Source organism: Borostomias antarcticus, assembly GCF_949987555.1.
Source record: "Borostomias antarcticus genome assembly, chromosome: 30".
Taxonomy (NCBI): Eukaryota; Metazoa; Chordata; class Actinopteri; order Stomiiformes; family Stomiidae; genus Borostomias; species Borostomias antarcticus.
In genome coordinates this window covers 5,485,294-5,506,994 of record NC_140263.1, presented here as the reverse complement: position 1 = coordinate 5,506,994, position 21,701 = coordinate 5,485,294, and the positions used below count along the sequence as shown (strand labels likewise).

Sequence of the window (21,701 nt, the reverse complement as noted above, 5' to 3'; positions counted from 1 at the left end):
CCTCTCGACAGAGACAACAGCTTCGACTACCTGGAGTTTCGTCTCTGGATCGGCCTGTGGTCGGCCTTCTTCTGCCTGGTGCTGGTGGCCACGGACGCCAGCTTCCTGGTTCAGTACTTCACGCGCTTCACGGAGGAGGGATTCTCCGCCCTCATCAGCTTCATCTTCATCTACGACGCCTTCAAGAAGATGCTGAAGCTGGCTCAGCACAACCCCATCAACGCCCGCTTCCACGCCAACCTCATCACGCAGTACGACTGCCGCTGCACGCCCTTCTGGGACGGTACGCTGCTCGCCTGGCGCTCCGCCCGCACCAGACCTGAGGGGGTCATGGGCGGGGTCATGGGCGGAGTCATGGGCGGAGTCTAACGCCACTTTAGTTACAGCTGCATCTCAGACAATTAGAATATTGTGGAAAGTTCATTATTTTCCGTAATTTCATTCAAAAAGTGAAACTTTATTATATTATAGATTCATTACACATGTAGTGAAATATCTCAAGGCTGATTGCCTCCATGTTGCTCCACGTTGATGCAGTAACAGGATCCCCCACCAAGTATTGAGTGTATAAATGAACATGCTGAACATACTGTACAATTGTACTGTACAATTGCCACCTGAGTATGGTCCACCCTAATAGCTCATGCGTTGGTCTCCAGAGCTGGGCTGAGTTTCCCAGAGGCATCGTAGCGCTACGTTCATCGTAAGCTATGGCGTTCATCATAGCGCTACCATGAACGTAGCGCTACGATGCCTCTGGGAAACTCAGTCCTGGTTGGTTCACCTCACTCCCCTTGTGTGGGCGCTCCTTAAAGACTCATTTACCACGAAAGTTGCCTCGTCATTACATTCTGTTCCGTTCATCAAAAGTAGATTCAGCCAGTGGGACAATACTTGAGCACGTAGGACTATTTGGCAATATTTACACTGGATATCCCAGTTGATAGCGGTCAGTGTTGTATTGTAGATATCCCTGTTTACTCCCTTCAGGCCTATCTGTCTGTGTAAGGAGTTACTCTTGGCCGGGGTTAGGGTTGAGATGAGACACAAACCAAGCCAGATATTGATCTCTTGTGGCTTGGTGTAGTACAGCGTGGTCCGGCGATTACGAGTGACCCCTTCGCTCTCACTGGTAAACGGGGACCTTTGGCAGAAATTGTTTAATGTAATTAGATGTATTGTAGCATGATTGTGAGTTCATAGCTGTTTCTGTCCACACAGGTAATACGACTGACCCGTATAGTGATGTACCATCCTGGACCAACCACACTGAGCTGGTAAGATGTTCAGTTGAGTTTATTTGCTGAGGCACATTGTAAACATTCTTCTGTTAAGGGTCACATGGTTAGGATTATGGATTATGGATTGGGCCAGACAAAATCAATAAGGCATGTCTTAACCAAATCACAACTGTTTGTCAGTGGATTAGATATTGTGGGAGAACTTCTAAACGGTTGCTGTCGGTTCAGAGAGGATCTGTGTCTATGAAGACGCTCCTTGCTGGATCATGCTATGTAATTGTGTTTCTCTGTCTGTCTGTCTGTCGTCTGTCTGTCTGTCTCTTGTCTGTCTGTCTGTCTGTCTGTCTGTCTGTCTGTCTGTCTGTCTGTCTGTCTGTCTGTCTGTCTGTCTGTCTGTCTGTCTGTCTGTCTGTCTCTGTCTGTCTGTCTGTCTGTTTGTCTCCTGTCTCTCTCTCTGTTGTCCGTCTGTCTCGTCTGTCTCATCTGTCTGTGTGTCTGTCTGTCTGTCTGTCTAACTGTCTGTCTGTCTGTCTAACTGTCGTCTGTCTGTCTGTCTGTCTGTCTGTCTGTCTGTCTGTCTGTCTGTCTGTCTGTCTGTCTGTCTGTCTGTCTGTCTGTCTCTTGTCTGTCTGTCTGTCTGTCTGTTTCTTGTCTGTCTGTCTGTCTGTCTGTCTGTCTGTCTGTCTGTCTGTCTGTCTGTCTGTCTGTCTGTCATCTGTCTGCAGCCTGTAAACGCTACGTGGTCCTCCCTGACCAGGGATGAGTGTGTGACGTACGGGGGTCAGCTGGTGGGACCGGCGTGCGGCTTCGTCCCCGACATCGCCCTCATGTCCGTCATGCTGTTCCTGGGCACCTACACCTGCTCCATGTGTCTGAAGCAGTTCAAGACCAGCCGCTTCTTCCCCACCACCGTGAGTGACCACGCCCACAGCCAATCACGGGCTGGTTTAAAAAAAAAAAGGCGCGTCCAATCAGGAGTCTTCCTCTTGATGATGTCAGCCAGCGTGGCCAGTCTGTTGGGTTCTCATGCTGCTCTGCACAAGCCTTCATTTTTTAAGTCATTTCTGCTTTATTAGGGATAGGACAGTGTAGATGACAGACAGGAAAGGAGAGAGAGAGAGAGAGAGAGAGAGAGAGAGAGAGAGAGAGAGACGCAGCAAAAGGGCCGGATTCGAACCCACGCCGCTGCAGAAAGGACTAGCCTTTACATGGGAAGCGCCCCAGCCCGTTGAGCTACCGGGGCGCCCCCGCACAAGCCTTCATGACCAGCCTGACAGACAGGACCCCGCACAAGCCTTCATAACCAGCCTGACAGACAGGACCCCGCACAAGCCTTCATAACCAGCCTGACAGACAGGACCCCGCACAAGCCTTCATAACCAGCCTGACAGACAGGACCCCGCACAAGCCTTCATGACCAGCCTGACAGACAGGACCCCGCACAAGCCTTCATAACCAGCCTGACAGACAGGACCCCGCACAAGCCTTCATAACCAGCCTGTGACATTCTCAGGTTAGTCAGGTGACCCAGGTGACAGTGAGAGTTGGGAGGCTGGAAGCCAGATGTCTCTCGAGTGACCTGCACTTCACCTCACACACACACACACACACACACACACACACACACACACACACACCAACACTGGGTGAACCCTCCACTCACACGGGCAGATCCAGTTCTCATCTATGTGTTGCCTAGTGGAGACTCCACCTGTCTTATTTATAAACACACACACACACACACACACACACACACACACACACACACACACAGTCATTTGTAGCATCACAGTGGAAGCCAGTAGGCGTCTCTAGAGTGAGGCTCACCCATGGATGCATTTCCCAGTGTCCTGTCCCTGCCAGCTGTCTGAGTCATCCTGCACCACACACACACACACACACACACACACACACACACACACACACACACACACACCCCACCCCAGGAGGACGACGGGGGGGGGGGGAAGGTTCCCAGAAGGGAATACTGCACTAGGCGTCCTACCCATTATCCAGCTCATATTATGTCCTGCGAAAACTACCCGAAGGTCGTAGGGCTTAGCAATAAGCTCTGGTTTTAGACTACTCTGTACCTTCCATCGGTCATTCTATACCGCTATCGTTGGAACTTGATCATACGAACCACTTTCTAGATTAGAACAGACGCTTTACGCCATGAGAAGAACAGTTAGGCCGTCGGCGAAGCTAACCCGGCTGTTCTTTTGTCTAGGTGAGAAAGCTCATCAGCGATTTCGCCATCATCCTGGCCATTCTCATCTTCTGCGGCGTGGATGCCTTTGTTGGCGTGGATACGCCCAAGCTTATAGTGCCAAGTGAATTCAAGGTGAGTCGCTGCGCAATGTGGGTGTGACGTGGATCAGAATGTGTTGATTACCTCCGGCCTTGCAACAGCGCAGGGCAAGAGGGAACATTGTTAGTTGTGTGTGTTTGTTTGTTGGTTTGTCCGTCTGTTAGCAAGATTACGCAAAAAATACCACACCGTTATTCACGTCTGCAAGCCTCCCAAACAAGGCCGGAAATTCACCGCCATTCATTTTTTGGACCAGAATTCCACAAAAACGACCACACCGATTTTTATGGAACTCGGTGGAGGGGTGTAGCATGGGTCAACTAACAACCCATTCAACTCTGCCCAAACACGACCAGGCTGACCATTCACCTCCATTCATTATTAGGACTAGGATTACGCAAAAAATACCAGACCGCTTTTCATGAAACTCGGTGGAAGGATGAAGCATGGACCAATTTAGAACCCATTATGAAGAACCCACGGGCTGCCCAAATGCAACCGACCATTCACCTCCATTCATTTTTTGGACTTGGGGCGCAAACAAATTCCCCCCATTCAATGTCAATAGGTGTAATTGAAACGGCAATATCTCGACATGGGTCACAGAGAGACAGGTTTCGGACACCGGTGGTCAGGGAAGCCGTCCGACTGAAGAAGGAGGCCTTCTGGGACATGTTAGCCCGGGGGACCCCAGAAGCAGTTGCAGGACAGAGTGGTCAGAGAGGGGGGGGTGGGAGTGGGGAGGGACAGAGTGGGAGGGGGGGGGTGTGGGAGTGGGGAGGGACAGAGTGGTCAGAGAGGGGGGGTGGGAGTGGGGAGGGACAGAGTGGTCGGAGAGGGGGGGGTGGGAGTGGGGAGGGACAGAGTGGTCAGAGAGGGGGTGTGGGAGTGGGGAGGGACAGAGTGGGAGGGGGGGGGTGTGGGAGTGGGGAGGGACAGAGTGGGAGGGGGGGGGTGTGGGAGTGGGGAGGGACAGAGTGGGAGGGGGGGGGTGTGGGAGTGGGGAGGGACAGAGTGGTCGGAGAGGGGGTGTGGGAGTGGGGAGGGACAGAGTGGTCAGAGAGGGGGAGGGGGAGTGGGGAGGGACAGAGTGGTCAGAGTGGGGGAGTGGGGAGGGACAGAGTGGTCAGAGAGGGGGTGTGGGAGTGGGGAGGGACAGAGTGGTCAGAGAGGGGGGGGTGGGAGTGGGGAGGGACAGAGTGGTCAGAGAGGGGGTGTGGGAGTGGGGAGGGACAGAGTGGTCAGAGAGGGGAGGGTGGGAGTGGGGAGGGACAGAGTGGTCAGAGAGGGGAGGGTGGGAGTGGGGAGGGACAGAGTGGTCAGAGTGGGGGAGTGGGGAGGGACAGAGTGGTCAGAGAGGGGGTGTGGGAGTGGGGAGGGACAGAGTGGTCAGAGAGGGGGGGGTGGGAGTGGGGAGGGACAGAGTGGTCAGAGAGGGGGGGTGTGGGAGTGGGGAGGGACAGAGTGGTCAGAGAGGGGGGGTGGGAGTGGGGAGGGACAGAGTGGTCAGAGAGGGGGAGTGGGAGTGGGGAGGGACAGAGTGGTCAGAGAGGGGGTGTGGGAGTGGGGAGGGACAGAGTGGTCAGAGAGGGGGTGTGGGAGTGGGGAGGGACAGAGTGGTCAGAGAGGGGGTGTGGGAGTGGGGAGGGACAGAGTGGGAGTGGGGAGGGACAGAGTGGTCGGGGGGGGGGGGGGGGGTGGAGAGGAAGAGGGCGGTCAGGATGGAAGGGTGGTTAAAGGGGATGGAGGGGGTGGTTAAAGGGGATGGAGGGGGTGGAGGGGGTGGTTAAAGGGGATGGGGGGGGGTGGTTAAAGGGGATGGGGGGGGTGGTTAAAGGGGATGGAGGGGGTGGTTAAAGGGGATGGAGGGGGTGGTTAAAGGGGGTGGAGGGGGTGGTTAAAGGGGATGGAGGGGGTGGAGGGGGTGGTTAAAGGGGATGGGGGGGGGTGGTTAAAGGGGATGGGGGGGGTGGTTAAAGGGGATGGAGGGGGTGGTTAAAGGGGATGGAGGGGGTGGTTAAAGGGGATGGAGGGGGTGGTTAAAGGGGATGGAGGGGGTGGTTAAAGGGGGTGGAGGGGGTGGTTAAAGGGGATGGAGGGGGTGGTTAAAGGGGATGGAGGGGGTGGTTAAAGGGGATGGAGGGGGTGGTTAAAGGGGGTGGAGGGGGTGGTTAAAGGGGATGGAGGGGGGTGGTTAAAGGGGATGGGGGGGGTGGTTAAAGGGGGTGGAGGGGGTGGTTAAAGGGGATGGAGGGGGTGGTTAAAGGGGATGGGGGGGGTGGTTAAAGGGGATGGGGGGGGTGGTTAAAGGGGGTGGAGGGGGTGGTTAAAGGGGATGGAGGGGGGTGGTTAAAGGGGATGGAGGGGGTGGTTAAAGGGGATGGAGGGGGTGGTTAAAGGGGATGGAGGGGGTGGTTAAAGGGGATGGAGGGGGGGTGGTTAAGGGGAGAGGTGGAGAACAGAGCCACCCTTATTTCCGCAGGTACAGACTCATCTTTGTGTGGCTCCACAGAGAACGATTCAGACCTCCTTTTTTTTTTGGTCCTTCTTTTTTTTCGGTCCTTCTTTTTTTTCGGTCCTTCTTTTTTTTGGTCCTTCTTTCTTTTGGTCCTGTAATGATGCACCGGTACTTTGTCTCAGATTATTGCCAAGAATCTGAAACTGAACAAGCATTTTTGTACAGCAAAAAAAAAAAGAAGTAATTGTCTCATCGGGTTTAGTTAAATAAGACACACGGCAGACACATGCATCTAGATTTGATGTTCCTTCACACTGTAAGCGTGTGTGTGTGTGTGTGTGTGTGTGTGTGTGTGTGTCTCCCCAGCCCACCAGTCCCAAGCGCGGCTGGTTCGTGCCCCCGTTCGGAGGGAACCCGTGGTGGGTGTATCTGGCCGCCGCGCTGCCCGCCCTGCTGGTCACCATCCTGGTGTTCATGGACCAGCAGATCACCGCCGTCATCGTCAACAGGAAGGAGCACAAACTTAAGGTGAGGGCCTCGTAGTGTATGATAGCTTCCTCCAGGCCGTGATCAAACCCTACACCCCCCCCCCCCACGACCGCTACGCTCTGCTACCTCGGGGCGACTGGTTGCCCCGTCACTCCGAGGCCCCTGCGGTCGATCGACACGGTCACGGCTCTTCTCTGTCCTGGCCCCGCAGTGGTGGAACGAACTGCCCACTGATGTCGGGGTCACTGCCCATCTTTCGCCGCAGGCTCAAAACTCATCTTCAAGAAGTACTACAACGATCCACCCTCTTAAGCACCTATTGTATTTTACATTGCTATTCTTACTCTTAGTTACTTGTTTAGAAAGGAGATGCACTTGTGAGTTCTGGTGAGTAGAAGAACACGGATGTTTCCTATGTTAAATGCAATTATTGTAAGTCGCTTTGGATAAAAGCATCAGCTACAGTAAATGTATATAAACTTTATTACAGGCTCATAGCCCACATAGTAAAGACAGTACATTACATATAAATATTAAAAAATAAATATATATATAAATATATATACAATTAGAAGTTAGAAGCACATAACAGGCACAAAGACTGAAAGAGGCACTCATGCCAGTGTTCCCGGATGGTAGACAAGTACCTGCGGTTTGTAATCACCCAGCTGACGCCCTGTCCTCCTCTTCCCTCGTGTGCGCAGAAGGGAGCCGGCTACCACCTGGACCTGTTCCTGGTGGCCGTGCTGCTGATCGTGTGCTCCTTCACGGGCCTGCCCTGGTACGTGGCGGCCACCGTCATCTCCATCGCCCACATCGACTCGCTGAAGATGGAGACCCAGACGTCGGCGCCGGGCGAGCAGCCCAAGTTCCTGGGCGTCAGGTGAGAACGGGACGGCCTCTGAAGCAGCCAAGGCCCGGCCGCTAGCCTCCCGTACGGACGAGGGGCGGTCGCGTTCACCGCGGCCTTGAGAAGAGGGGTTTCTGCCAGAGCTATTCTCAGCACAAGAACATACATGCCTTAGTTGGTCATGGTCAAGTGTCTAGAGGAGATCATGCGCACATCCATAAGAAGCTGACTGCCCACTGGTGTATAAGGTCATAGTTGGAGAGAACTCTAGCCCAATGAGACTATAGGAACAGACCACGCCTATAAAGGCGGGTCAGACTGAACACCATGTTGTCTGATCAGGGAACGCTAACTGCCAAAGCGTTCCTCTGTGACTGACCCAGATCCCGATGCTGTTTGACTAAATAAAATGTTGAATCTGATCTATAATTCAGCTCCGGAACTACTTTCCTCTTGGGCCATTGATACTTCAACACCATCAGTAAACAAGTTATATCAGGCCTGGAGGTTCAATCAATCAAAGCTTTATTTAAAGCGCTCTCTCTGGGAACAGGGGAGAGATGTGCTGACGCAACACAGTTCTCTCAGTCGGTGAAAGAATCCATCAAGACATTTGGCTGTCGTCTCTTGTGGGGTTTCCCCGAAAAATGTTGGCAACTTGACAGAAGGGTGTCAACATGTGTCTGCGTGTGGTGTTATGTGATTGATTGTGTGGTGTTATGTGATTGTGTGGTGTTGTGTGATTGGGTGAAGCAGTGTACGGTAACACCTTATGTTCTTTTTATTGAACCGATTGTTTAGTGATGTGTCTTATGAACCTTTTCTACCACAGGGAGCAGAGAGTAACGGGCATCTTCGTCTTCATCCTGACTGGTCTCTCTGTCTTCATGGCGCCGATGCTCAAGGTAACGTCTCCACCATCTTTTAGTTCTCCTCAAGGCTCTCCACGTACATGTTGAAGATTACCGTCCGTTTCTTTTAGCGAATAGCCGTCTCATTCTGTCCAAATTAAGAATAATTAGAACTATCTTTTTTAAATTATTCCTGTCATGGGAGGTAATGTGATGTGAACTAAGAATGTTTGTCAGGGCTTAGTTTCAGGTTGCACCTTCTGGGACTTATCAGGTTTCCATCCCCTTGACTAGCTGGCAGTTATAATGCTGCTAGTGCCAAGTCCCAGACGTGAGTCTCTAGTGAATGAGTCTCCCCCTTGTGGACAGTTTAGATACTGACAGTCGGCTCTGTCACCTGTGTCCATGTCTGTCTCCATTCTGCAAAGAAAGCTTTATTCTAAGCCATGTTGCTTTATGAATTGAATGTTGAGAAATTGTTGATGGACATGTGTTCAGTATAATGTTTAGTAAATAACATGATTTCTGACCCTCCCTCAAATGAGATGTTTACCTGAATGGTGTCTCTCTAAATGATGAGATGTTTACCTGTTGTGTCTCTAAATGAAGAGATGTTTACCTGTTGTCTCTCTAAATGAAGAGATGTTTACCTGTTGTCTCTCTAAATGAAGAGATGTTTACCTGTTGTCTCTCTAAATGAGGAGATGTTTACCTGTTGTCTCTCTAAATGAAGAGATGTTTACCTGTTGTCTCTCTAAATGAAGAGATGTTTACCTGTTGTCTCTCTAAATGAAGAGATGTTTACCTGAATGGTGTCTCTCTAAATGAAGAGATGTTTACCTGTTGTGTCTCTAAATGATGAGATGTTTACCTGTTGTCTCTCTAAATGAAGAGATGTTTACCTGAAGGGTGTGTCTCTAAATGAAGAGATGTTTACCTGAATGGTGTGTCTCTAAATGAAGAGACGTTTACCTGTTGTATCTCTAAATGAAGAGATGTTTACCTGTTGTGTCTCTAAATGAAGAGATGTTTACCTGTTGTGTCTCTAAATGAAGAGATGTTTACCTGTTGTGTCTCTAAATGAAGAGATGTGTATGTATCCTCCCTCCATCTCTCTGTCCCTCAGTTCATCCCCATGCCGGTCCTGTATGGCGTGTTCCTCTACATGGGGGTAGCGTCTCTCAACGGTGTCCAGGTGAGTTAGCGCCACCTAGTGGCCATGGAATCAGAAAAGAGAACCAGAGATGCCTAGAAGGCCATTGTCCTAACTCTACCCCCGTGTGTGTGTGTGTCCGTCAGTTCATGGACCGTCTGCAGCTCCTGCTGATGCCAGCCAAGCACCAGCCGGACCTGATCTACCTGCGTCACGTTCCCCAGAGACGCATCCACCTGTTCACCTTCATCCAGGCGCTCTGCCTGGCACTGCTCTGGATCCTCAAGTCCACCGTGGCCGCCATCATCTTCCCCGTCATGGTGAGACTGATACACACACACAAATACACTATACGACACAGATATATACAACTCATACAACCACTCATACAAATGGTAAATTAAATGGTAAATGGACTGCACTTAAATAGCGCTTTTCCACCTTAGCGACACTCAAAGCGCTTTCCAATGGCCTCTCATTCACCCATTCACACACACATTCACACACCAATGGCAGCAGCGGCCATGCAAGGTGCTAACCTGCTCATTGGGAGCAATTTGGGGTTAGGTGTCTTGCTCAAGGACACTTCGACATGTGGACAGTCGGAGCTGGGATTCGAACCACTGACCCTTCGATCACTGAACGACCCGCTCTACCAACTGAGCTACAGATGCCCTACAACTTACCTGTTAACTTGCTTGTCCGTCCAGATCCTTGCCTTGGTGGCGGTGCGGAAGGCCATGGATTACCTGTTCTCCCAGCATGACCTCGGCTACCTGGACGACGTCATCCCAGAGAAAGACAAGAAGAAGAAGGAGGATGAGAAGAAGAAGAAGAAAAAGAAAGGCAGCATCGACAGCGAAATTGATTTTGTGAGCAAAGACTTTTTAAAGATTATTTTCTACTTTTTTTTTCTTACAGGCGACTGTGTTGATGTTCAAAAAAATGTCATCAATTTCAAACGTGTTTCTCCAGCAGTCCCTTCTTTGACCATGTTTCCCCAAATAAGGACTGTCTCTCCCTCCCCCACAGTCTGAGTATCCCTACCATGAAAATATCCCCAGTATAAAAATCTCCCTGGACATGATGGAACAAGAACCCATGTTGGGAGATCAGTCCTCTGACAGTGAGTAACAGCAAGGGGGTCTCCCACCCATGACTGCAGGGGCGCTTATTGAATGTTTACTATACCTGCTTAAATACCCACAAGTCTGCAGTAGCTTGTTGACAGTACATAGGCTTAAGTGGCTTATTCCATTACATAACCTACCTAAAATGTGAATGTTAGGTTGTGTTCAGACTTCTCCTACTGCTTTGTGTGGAACACGAACATCATATTTAAACACTAACCAGGTTTGATCGTTTTCTCAGACCGCGCTGACAACTGCTAATAACACGACTGCTTCTCTCTCTCTCTAGCCATGTTTCCATCCACTCGTCAATCGAATTGTGTGAGGATCGCTAAACATATGAATGCGAATAAAGCCGGTGAACGTGCGTTTCCATCTAGAGCTTTAAATCGGATAAAGCATTATCACAAAAGACTTTTATCGAACAAGAGAAAATCCGACGAGATCGACAGTACAAACTTTTTGTCGATTTTCATGATTTTTAATCGAATTTTACTGTTTCCATAAGGCATTTTTAATTCGATATGACTTAATTCGCATAAAACGTGTGGATGGAAACATGGCTTCTCTCTCTCAAAAATAAATTCTGTTTATTTACAGCTCTTGCATGTGCCCAGAGCCCCCTTGAGTTAAACTTCACTAAGCTTGCTCTGCTATTCACTGCTGCTGATCCTCCTTCCATGGATTCTAATGCTTTCTTCTCAAAGATATGAGTGAGATTTTAACGAGGTGTGTGTGGTCTCAGAGATATGAGGTTTTAACGAGGTGTGCGTGGTCTCAGAGATATGAGGTTTTAACGAGGTGTGCGTGGTCTCAGAGATATGAGGTTTTAACGAGGTGTGTGTGTGGTCTCTCAGAGATATGAATGAGGTTTTAACAAGGTGTGTGTGGTCTCTCAGAGATATGAGTGAGATTTTAACGAGGTGTGTGTGTGGTCTCTCAGAGATATGAGTGAGGTTTTAACGAGGTGTGTGTGTGGTCTCTCAGAGATATGAGTGAGGTTTTAACGAGGTGTGTGTGGTCTCTCAGAGATATGAGTGAGGTTTTAACGAGGTGTGTGTGGTCTCTCAGAGATATGAGAGAGATTTTAACGAGGTGTGTGTGTGGTCTCTCAGAGATATGAGTGAGGTTTTAACGAGGTGTGTGTGGTCTCTCCTAGGTGATAAGGCCCCTGCGTTCCTCGGCCCACACGTGTGCTGAGCCGAACTTTGAGCCTCCTACTGTGACCAGGTACGTGTGCTCATGTGTTCACACAGAGATTGCACGCTTGCGTGCGAGATAAACATTTCAAACAAAACGACATTGTTCTCCTTATCGGACTCTTTCTTTCCGTTTGGACAGAAATCCCTTCACGAAATCGGCGCCTCAGATTACGATTGACCTGGAGCGAGGGAACAGGGGCTTGTTCTGGAAGGATCCAGGCTCGGAAACCTCCCTCTAACCCATCCCTGTCCACGACCCAACAGAGCCAGCGATGCAGTACCCCCCCAGCCCAGCCCCGCCCCGACGACGCCAGCCCGGTCCAAACCAGAGCCCTCTGCTTTTATGCTGTTCTGAAGAGGGGGAAACTGACACCGTTCTTTGGGAGGGGGGGGTGAGCTTTGTTCTGTAGCACCAAACGAAAATCACCCATCTTTAATGTAGTATAATACTGTAGTTATTCATTGTTACTCACATGCGTGTTGTGATTTATGAGCATCCTCATGTGTGCTCTATGCATTCATAATGATGTCCATATCATATACATGATACATGGAGGTAATACTGAATTAACATCGAGAGCTGTGAATATGTTGGACAGATCAGATCAAATGCATGTAGATCCTATTCATTAGATCCATTTCTCCTTTAACCTCTCCACATGTTTTCTCATATTTATTAAGTCTATGCAAGATGCTAAATTATGATTTCACCATTTATTTCCTACCGTGTGTGAATCTGTTCTGCAACTCTTTTTTATATCTTTTATATCTTTCCCACACTTTAAGTGAAACAGGACTCATCTATTTTCCTAAAATGTGGAAATAGGTGTGCCTGTTTTTGTAGTTCTACCTCTTTATTAGTAGGTGCCAGGTATTTGATTAAAGCGCTTACCGTGCAATTACTTTTGATTATAAATGCTGATTCAATTCATGAAAGGGCACGGAATAGGATCTTTAGATTTAACTTTCTGAGTTCATTTTGCTCTGCAACAATTGACCGATTTTTTTTAAAAATTGTACCATGAAGCAGAAAATGCAATAATAATGATGCGAGGCTGAGATCTAAATGTATTTGTGTATTTACTTATAAGCCGTTAATGAGATGACGATGATTTTAAAGTTGTCTTTGAGCAAATTTTTATCATATCTCTTTTTAATGAAGTGATGATTAAGTAGAAGTGCTGTTTTTGTAACTTATAAATCAATGAATAATCACTGTGAATCGACACAATTCTGAATTTATTCTTGGTCTTTGCGATCCTGCAAAGCCGTTGTGTAGTGTGTACGTTTTCTTCAAGATTCCAGCCAAGCGCAAAGATGATGTACTAAAAAACATTGAACTTAAAACAAACTGCCATGTTACTCACAGTATATTCTCTCTTTACTAACCTTTATTCTACTGTACAGAAGGCTATCATCTTTTTTTGTTTTTTAATATTTTTTGTTTTTTGTAAGAACATTTGTTGACTGTTTGCAATATTTTCTGTGGCTGATGGTTTGATTAAATTTGGCATTATGTAAATTATAAAATGGCCAAACATAACACACACAGTAGCTCAACTACTTCAAATGTGCAAGAGATTACTCAACCTTTCTCAAGAAGGAAAAACATGCACTGAGACATAGATCCTCTTCATACTGGCTTGTCTTTATGTCATTGCACAGATCCAGGGATATTGAAATCCACATATAATATGGTGTTTTTGACACTTAAGTTGTAGTTCCAAGTACAATTTATTAAGCATACCATTGCCATGGATAATAAGATTGTGAATATCTAATGGTACAACCTTTTAAGTCCACTGTTAAATGCTCAAGCTCTATACAGTATTTAAAGGGCTATTTTGGAAAAGTCTTCCATCTTGTTTGTTTGGGATGTACTTGTATGTGTTCATATTTTCTGTATATCTTGACACGTGTACTCATTTTGTAAGTGATTAGTCTCAATGCTCCTGAAAGATTTGAAGGTTCACTTTTTTTATTGTATATTTTATTATCTTCAGTTGTTACAGTATGTTGACGACACCTGTTCAAAATATATTTTCTATAAACATAAATATTCAATGGGTCAGGCATAAGTCAGTCATGCAGGATTTAAGTCTGCTACCTTGGTGGTGTTGCAATTTATGCGGTGAAAAAAACAATCACTCTTAGACTTAAGTTCCATGATCATGTTTCTGAACGAGTGTACTACTAATGAATGATTTATCTGGCATATTTCCCTTCATTACAATAAATTCATTATTATGTTGAAGACTAGGGTTGAGTTGAGCTGTAATTCTTGTATGAAAGGTGTTATACAAATTAAGATTTACTTACTTACTTACCAATCATGGATGTTAAGAAGAAACAGGTCCAAATGGCTACAGTATCTGCTCCAGATTGTATGATATATATATTCAGGCAGTCAGCCCTAGTTTTGAAGAACAAACGTCTCATAATCTGTACAGGAATATGGCTCGGTTTATAAAGAACTCAAATTATCTCAGCTGTAGCTTTTGAAATGATGGCAGATGGTGAGTAGTAGGCCATAGACCCCATTGTTCTTAACCATCCAAGAATTAGGCCTGCTGTGTTTATTTATAGACGCTGAACTAAGAGACCACCATACAAAGTATAGTCATTTAAATAATCTATGGAAGATATACATTTATGCAATTACACACTTGATTGTTAAATGAAATGCAAGAGTTCCACCATGATTGGAGTCCAGAATAATCTACTCTTCTGTTCCCTCTTACTTCAGCTATAAGGCTGAGACCAGGAGCAGATCAGTGGTGTTGAAGACGCCAGCAGGTGGATGGAAGTGCTCATGAGAGAGGTGGATGGAAGTGCTCATGAGAGAGGTGGATGGAAGTGCTCATGAGAGAGGTGGATGGAAGTGCTCATGAGAGAGGTGGATGGAAGTGCTCATGAGAGAGGTGGATGGAAGTGCTCATGAGAGAGGTGGATGGAAGTGCTCATGAGAGAGGTGGATGGAAGTGCTCATGAGAGAGGTGGATGGAAGTGCTCATGAGAGAGGTGGATGGAAGTGCTCATGAGAGAGGTGGATGGAAGTGCTCATGAGAGAGGTGGATGGAGGGAGTTCATACCGGAGCTGTGGTTTCAGAGTAAACAGAACTCCAGGAGGCTGAGATAGGGGGCCCCACTGAAAACAGACAGTCCACTTGCGCCACCTAATGGTGAAAGACAGAAAGAGCTCATCTGACTACTGTGGATGTTGCAGACTGGACCGGGATTTTTTTTTCAGCTATTGATTATATTCTTTATATGTTTATACATCTTTTCTTCATAATTCTGTATTGGTGTTATGCACTCCACTCATCCTGAGTCTCAAGCACATGTTGGTTGGAGAGCGGGTTGCACTTCATTTGAGATTCAGAAAGCAGTGGTAGAGGATCTTACAAATAGAACGTTTTAGAATAAGAAATCATGTTATAAGACAAATGCATGATCAGGATATAAGGTTTAATCACATGGACAAGTTAAAAAATAGAATAACATTCAATGTGATCAAATGTCAATTGCGTCACATGAAATATAGTTAAAGTCTGCCCAAGCAAACCTGCAAGACTTGTTAATCACATACAGTTTTAGCCTCCAGATAAGATGCTAGTCATACCAGTTATAGCCTACAAGAGAACATACTGTAATTATACAAGCTGCACATGATATTGAACAATACTTAATTATATTGTGCAGTACAATCTGATCAAGTCTCTGCAGAGTTGCCCTGCCTTGGGACCAATGCAAACACAAAGGATTGGACCCATGTCGCCTACTTGCCTCAGGCTATGTTGTCGCTGGCTCCATATTCTGCATTCATTCTCACATAAATCTGAATTAGTGTTACAGAAACTTGTACAAAAACCTTGGGGAAAATATTCCCCCACGGTTCTTGATGCCAGAGACCTTTCTCTTCCTGAAGTAGGACAGGTAACTTGGAGCCTTGAAAAAAAAGCTGACATGAATAAACAGGGAAGTTAGGAACATCAGTCACTCCTGCTGCACTCTGGTCTAGTCTAGGCATAATAGGGACCACTCAAACACACACAAAAGAAACGCCAGGTATCAGGAATATTACATTTTGCTACGCATGGAAAATGAGGTAAACTTTGATTTTGTGAGTAGTTTATTTTTTTTAGATTTAAAACAATCCAGCAAGTGTCCATCCTCCAGGTCCTTTCAAAGGCCTGACCACACGCTCTCACCCTCACACAAGAACACATGACACGCGTGTCATCAACTAGCGCCACTCTCTGAGGGCGGTGTCTGTCTCAGAAGAAATACATCATCATGCTCCAAGACATGAAGGCAATTCATTAAACACATAGTATAACTTTCTGATACAAAAAAAACAATTGATGGAGAAAGAGACTTGTATGATTTAGTGAAGCATACAATACAACACAGGTTTGAAGTATTTAAAATGAAAGATACGGTATGTTTCCGATAAAGACCTGGGTTACTAGCATGATTCCTTCAGTGTAGACCTACACCCCCCTTACTTAAACATCCCGGGTCTCCTTTGAATTAACTAACCTGTTACAAAGTGAGCAAACAAAGTCATTAGTCTAACTTAACAAACAGAACAAAAGAGGGCAGGATGTCATTGAAAAAAAAGGGTCCTTTGTGTTCAACCTTGGTCTTTTATGGTATTTTCCTCTACGTTGTCATTGCTGTCCTCGTCAACAAGGAGCCTCTTGGCTGAGGCATTCCTGCTCCTCGCTTCCTTCACCCTTGACCTCACTGGCTTTGGTGTCTTTCTCTCTATAAAAGTGAATATCAGAGGAAAGCACAGCGAGTTGAATGGAAAAGCTTGATATATTGATGCATCCAAGGACAGGTATCTCGAAAGTGCACCATGTGACGAAACTTTGATATCGGCCGTTGTATATGATTGTAAATAATCTTTTAACATGGCTTATAATGCTAAATTCCCAACCTTTCCTTTAACTTGAATTGTTCTTGAATTGAAGCACAGTGAACAGTTTTTACTGAAATGCAGATAAGATTGTCCCTCACCTGCTGACGAAACTCTCTCTCTATCTCTGTCACAACCAGCGTTATCCTCCCGGATGGCCGACCCTCGGACAGGAACCTCCTCATCGGTGACAATCCTCTGTCTCGCGCTCTCAAACACGGACTTGAGAACAATGGAGTCCTCGAATATCTGACACACAACATAACATCAACTAAATCAGCTTCTGAGAGAGTTCTGTCAGTGCTGTTTCTACAGTATAGAGCTAGCTAGGATGACAACATGATAACCTCTAAATCAGTTCATTTGTCAGTCATTGATAATAGAAATACATTCAAATTAGTCAAAGGCGAAAATGGTCACGCAGAAGGAATAAGGCAAACGGCAAATGCAATAGATTATTGGCAATAGACAAACGCAAAAGGCCTTATGTCACATGCTAGTGATATATATAGTGCATGCTAGTATTCTGAATAGAAGAGTTTCAAAATGGACAGGATTTCATTCGGATACTGTGTGGAGTGATTGGGTACGAGTGGTCTGAATGGTCTGAATGGTCTGAATGGTCTGGTACCTGAGAACCCTCCAGGTTGAAGGTCTGAGCGTTGAGACACAGGAGGACGATGTCCTGCTCCAGGTCCCCCACATTCCTGTACTTGTGGTTCCGTACCCGTTCCTAACAACACAGGAGAGGAACGTAGAACATTCAATGAGGTCAGCAAGTCAAAAGGCATATTAACTTAAGGTCTATTACTATTAAGGTCTAATAGTTTTACTATTGTATGTATTTAAGTTGCTTTTTACTGTCTGTTTTATAATGTGTTGCCGAAGGCAAATGTCAATTTCATGTGAATTTAATGGACAATTAAGTTGTCTTATCTTAAATGCCATTCCATCATCAGGATAATGATGGAATGGATATTATCAACAGAGATTGAGAGTAGGGGAGTTAGGTTGGTAGTAAAATGGCATCTAGCCATATGTGTTTTTGTAAACTGTTGTATGACTGAGGGCATAACTACCCAACAACCAGTTGGCATAATTTAGGCTCATCTTCTGTGCTGGCAGAACAGGCCTTGGCTGTCTCACAAACTCAAACTTGGTAACTTAATTGCCAAATATTTTACTATAATTTATAACCACCATTAGATGACTAGTGCAAAAGTACAGTGTAGGAGCCTAAATGCAGCTCACAGTAACTTACTAAATATTCCCTTTCCTCAGCATCATCATCTTCTTCATCATCATCATTACCAACACAATACAGAACTATTTTTTACAGGAATGTGAGTTAAGTGTATAACCTACCAAGAGGCTGAGATCCACCTACCCTGATCCTTCTGAAGTCTACGGGCTTGCGGATCAGCTCATAGTACTCCGGCACCTCTTTCTTAGAGGGCAGCTGGACAAAGCCTTTACTGATCTGCCGACCAAACCTGCAAACATCCAGCAGAGCCCAAGTTCACAGAGCTGCAAACACCCAGCATGCCTCAGTTCACAGAGCTGCAAACACCCAGCATGCCTCAGTTCACAGAGCTGCAAACACCCAGCCGAGCCTCAGTTCACAGAGCTGCAAACACCCAGCCGAGCCGAAGTTCACAGAGCTGCAAACACCCAGCCGAGCCGAAGTTCACAGAGCTGCAAACACCCAGCCGAGCCGAAGTTCACAGAGCTCCAGGGTCAGCCCTCTCCGTGCTGCAGCACATGCTCCTCAGAGCAACGAGTGAACAGCATCACATGGAGAAGAGAATTACATGCCCACCGGAGGGAAGATATGGTAATTCCCGTCTAATATGTCCCCAATCTGCCTAACAGACAGAAGCTGATACACAGTATGAAAACGTATACATTTATTATTTATTTCTCTATTTCCTGGTAGTACACGATACGTTTATAAGAGTTATAACAACGTTTTATACATTATTAACACAGCTGCTGAGTCTCTCACCCGTCCTTGTAATTCACGACCATGTCTACGAGCGTGTTGAGTTGCTTGGTCAGTTCGGGGGGGTTGGGGGGCATCTTCTCGGCAGGTGGACGACCCCGCTTCCTCTTCACCTTCTCAGCCGCCTCATGGCTGACCTCCACCTCTTTGTCACCATGATGGTGGCCTTTCCGTTTCTTCAGGGTGATGTCCTGCTCCATGTCTTCCGACGCCCCGTTCTCAGCCTGGAGAGGGAGAGGCAGGAGTCCATCACACTGACTACATCACTCATAATCTAGCCTAATCTAATTAGAAAGGCGGGAATACCTGATTCGGGATCTCTCTCCAGAATTATCTCCAGAACCAGGAACCATATGAAGTTGAAATTCAGCAGATGTAATTCAGCAGATGTAATTCAGAAGATGTAATTCAGAAGATGTAATTCATCAGATGTAATTCACAAGATGTAATTCACAAGATGTAATTCACAAGATGTAATTCACAAGATGTAATTCACAAGATGTAATTCATCAGATGTAATCCAGCAGATGTAATTCAGCAGATGTAACTCAGCAGATGTATTGCTCAGGACCCAAGGAAGCGCAGGGTTGGAACGGGCACTGCACTAGTATGATATAAAGCTAAGAGATTGTGACTATTATTGGTTGAATTCTCAAACAAAACCAAACCACTCCAGTGAAGGAGCATAATGATACATACTTGCCTTGGGTATTTGCTCTTAGCATCCTTTTCCAACAATGATGCAAACTTTGGCAATGCCCGCTGCGTCTTTGCTCGTCAGAATATTTTACATTGACCTCATCACTCATGACAGCTCTGATGTTTTTGATCTGGTGCTGAAATTTCATTTCAATAAAGGCAAGTGTTTTGAAGGCTCTTACATCTAATACATTTAACCTTGAAAATCATTTACAACCAAGTAGAAATACCCCAACTTGCTGAGGAGCATTACTGGGGGTAATGGCTTTAAGCACAAACACAAAAACATACACTCTTCTACATGTTCAGAGCAAAGAAACATTCAATCTCTGAATCAATGTTCTCAGAGGTGTGTGTGTGTGTGTGTGAGAGAGAGAGAGAGAGAGAGAGAGAGAGAGAGAGAGAGAGAAAGGGGTTCTGTTAAATCGTGTGTGTGTGTGTGTGTGTGTGTGTGTGTGTGTGTGTGTGTGTGTGTGAGAGAGAGAGAGAGAGAGAGAAAGGGGTTCTGTTAAATTGTGTGTGTGTGTGTGTGTGTGTGTGTGTGTGTGTGTGTGTGTGTGTGTGTGTGTGAGAGAGAGAGAGCGGGGTTTGTGTTAAACAGTGAGTGTGTGTGTATTTATTTCCATCCCTCTTACAGCAGTCTGCTGCAGCCACTGTATTTGACACAAAGGCAATTAAATCCCAGCCATATGCAAGCATCTCTAGGGCAGACTGGGGGAGAGGGAGGACATATCCACTCACATTCAGCACACTGAGGACTGCAGGTTGAATTTGAGTATTGAGGTATGAATCACACACACATACGCATACAAACGCACTCCAAAATCATGCTAAACTGTATTACCACATGCAATAAACATACAAGGACCCCAAGATGAAAAGGTATAATGTTATCCATCAATGTTTTATATATCAATACACCAAACTCACACTATGGGACCAGGAATATCAGGGCCTTATAATATTAATCAGTGGTGAAATCACTAATCCAATATTGGTATAATGGGTGACACGCATGCACCCTGAGAAACAGATACACACACCACACAAGCAAAGGTATGATGACAAGAGCTTTGAGTGAGATCAGCGCTAACTGTAAAATCACAACAAAAGAAATCCTACTGACGAGCGTTCAACTCAAAGGTATGATTTAAAACCCGTGTTAGTGTCTCTGTGAGGACCTTCCCTCGCTCCAGCGGAGTGAACCGGACACGGGAAGGAATCCTGATTCGGATGGTCAGCTCAGCTCCGCCTGTGCCAGAGTGCGTGTGTCCGTGTCGTATGTGATGCTCCATGCCTGAAAACAAGCCTGCCTCTTCCCTGCCTCGCCTGGTCCTCCCTACAGCACACACCTACACGCTCTCTCTCTCCCCCTCACACACACATGACACTCTCACTCCCTCTCTCTCTCTCTCTCTCTCACACACACACACACACACACACACACACCTACACGCTCTCTCTCTCCCCCTCACACACACATGACAGACTCTCACTCCCTCTCTCTCTCACACACACACACACACACACATGACAGACTCTCACTCCCTCTCTCTCTCTCTCTCACACACACACACACACACACACACACACACACACACACACACACACACACACCCACACACACTCTCCCTCGTCCTCTCCCTCTCTCCCTCTGTGCCCGTGCGATATACCCTGTCTGGATGCTATGCCGAGGAATAAAAGAGAGGAAGGAAGGAAGGAAGGAAGGAAGGAAGGAAGGAATATTTACCTGACTGCAATCTGCAGGCTGGCTATCCGGATCGGCTGCAGCTGGGGGGGAGAGAATCAGCAAGCCAGCATAGCGGCGAGCTGCAAGTCTCTTCATCAGCTGATCACTCAGAAGCAGAGCTCAGAAGGGGGGAGAATAAAAGCGCTATGTTTTCATACCCAGATCAATGGGCTGGGGGAGAATAGAAACGGACTGGTCATCTCCGACTGCGGCTCTCTGCACTCGCTTTCCTGCCCGTGAAAAGGCCCCAAGCTCCTGTCCCTCCGCATGCTTTCACATCCACTGTCGCTACACGTCTGCCCTCCTGTTAAAGTTATCAGGTCCAGCTTTTTTTTTTTAGGGAATGATGATTTGTGTTGCGTTTCTGGATGTGTATGAGTCATATGGGCGATGTCTGCATGCAGGAATGCATTCAGCGCAAAACCAGTCGGACGGCAGAATGATTCAATATAAATTCAGAATAAATTATGTCATGTTCAAGGTTTTGTTCATATGTATTGCGTACGTGTGTGTGTGTGTGTGTGTGTGTGTGTGTGTGTGTGTGTGTGTGTGTGTGTGTGTGTGAATGCGCATGTCTGCTGAGTTCTTAAAATAATTGCATTTGCAAGCAAGCACTATATAGCACAATATCTCAATCTGTC

The 21,701-nt window shown here is 46.6% G+C and overlaps 2 protein-coding genes across 2 annotated transcripts in view; one reads left to right on the top strand and one right to left on the bottom strand.

Annotated features, from left to right (window-relative positions):
* The window catches only part of LOC311327060 (electrogenic sodium bicarbonate cotransporter 1-like), a 44,237-nt gene extending 30,444 nt beyond the window's left edge, over nucleotides 1-13,793 (top strand). The window contains exons 14-26 of the mRNA XM_084460076.1: nucleotides 12-283; nucleotides 1,222-1,277; nucleotides 1,967-2,152; nucleotides 3,472-3,585; nucleotides 6,377-6,538; nucleotides 7,204-7,382; nucleotides 8,182-8,254; nucleotides 9,327-9,395; nucleotides 9,500-9,673; nucleotides 10,064-10,225; nucleotides 10,386-10,479; nucleotides 11,643-11,713; nucleotides 11,825-13,793. Coding sequence (XP_084316202.1) covers nucleotides 12-283; nucleotides 1,222-1,277; nucleotides 1,967-2,152; nucleotides 3,472-3,585; nucleotides 6,377-6,538; nucleotides 7,204-7,382; nucleotides 8,182-8,254; nucleotides 9,327-9,395; nucleotides 9,500-9,673; nucleotides 10,064-10,225; nucleotides 10,386-10,479; nucleotides 11,643-11,683 — 1,582 coding nt within the window. The 3' untranslated portion in view covers nucleotides 11,684-11,713; nucleotides 11,825-13,793. The remainder of the gene's footprint in view (nucleotides 1-11; nucleotides 284-1,221; nucleotides 1,278-1,966; nucleotides 2,153-3,471; nucleotides 3,586-6,376; nucleotides 6,539-7,203; nucleotides 7,383-8,181; nucleotides 8,255-9,326; nucleotides 9,396-9,499; nucleotides 9,674-10,063; nucleotides 10,226-10,385; nucleotides 10,480-11,642; nucleotides 11,714-11,824) is intronic.
* A 2,077-nt stretch (nucleotides 13,794-15,870) lies between these two features.
* Nucleotides 15,871-21,156, bottom strand: LOC311327148 (putative global transcription activator SNF2L2; the record flags this gene model as incomplete). The annotated part of the gene is made up of 6 exons (XM_084460175.1): nucleotides 15,871-15,878; nucleotides 16,711-16,858; nucleotides 17,241-17,342; nucleotides 17,997-18,102; nucleotides 18,615-18,835; nucleotides 21,061-21,156. The coding sequence occupies 6 exons, from the start codon at nucleotides 21,154-21,156 to the stop codon at nucleotides 15,871-15,873; spliced, it is 681 nt and encodes a 226-aa protein (XP_084316301.1).
* Nucleotides 21,157-21,701: the final 545 nt, after the last annotated feature.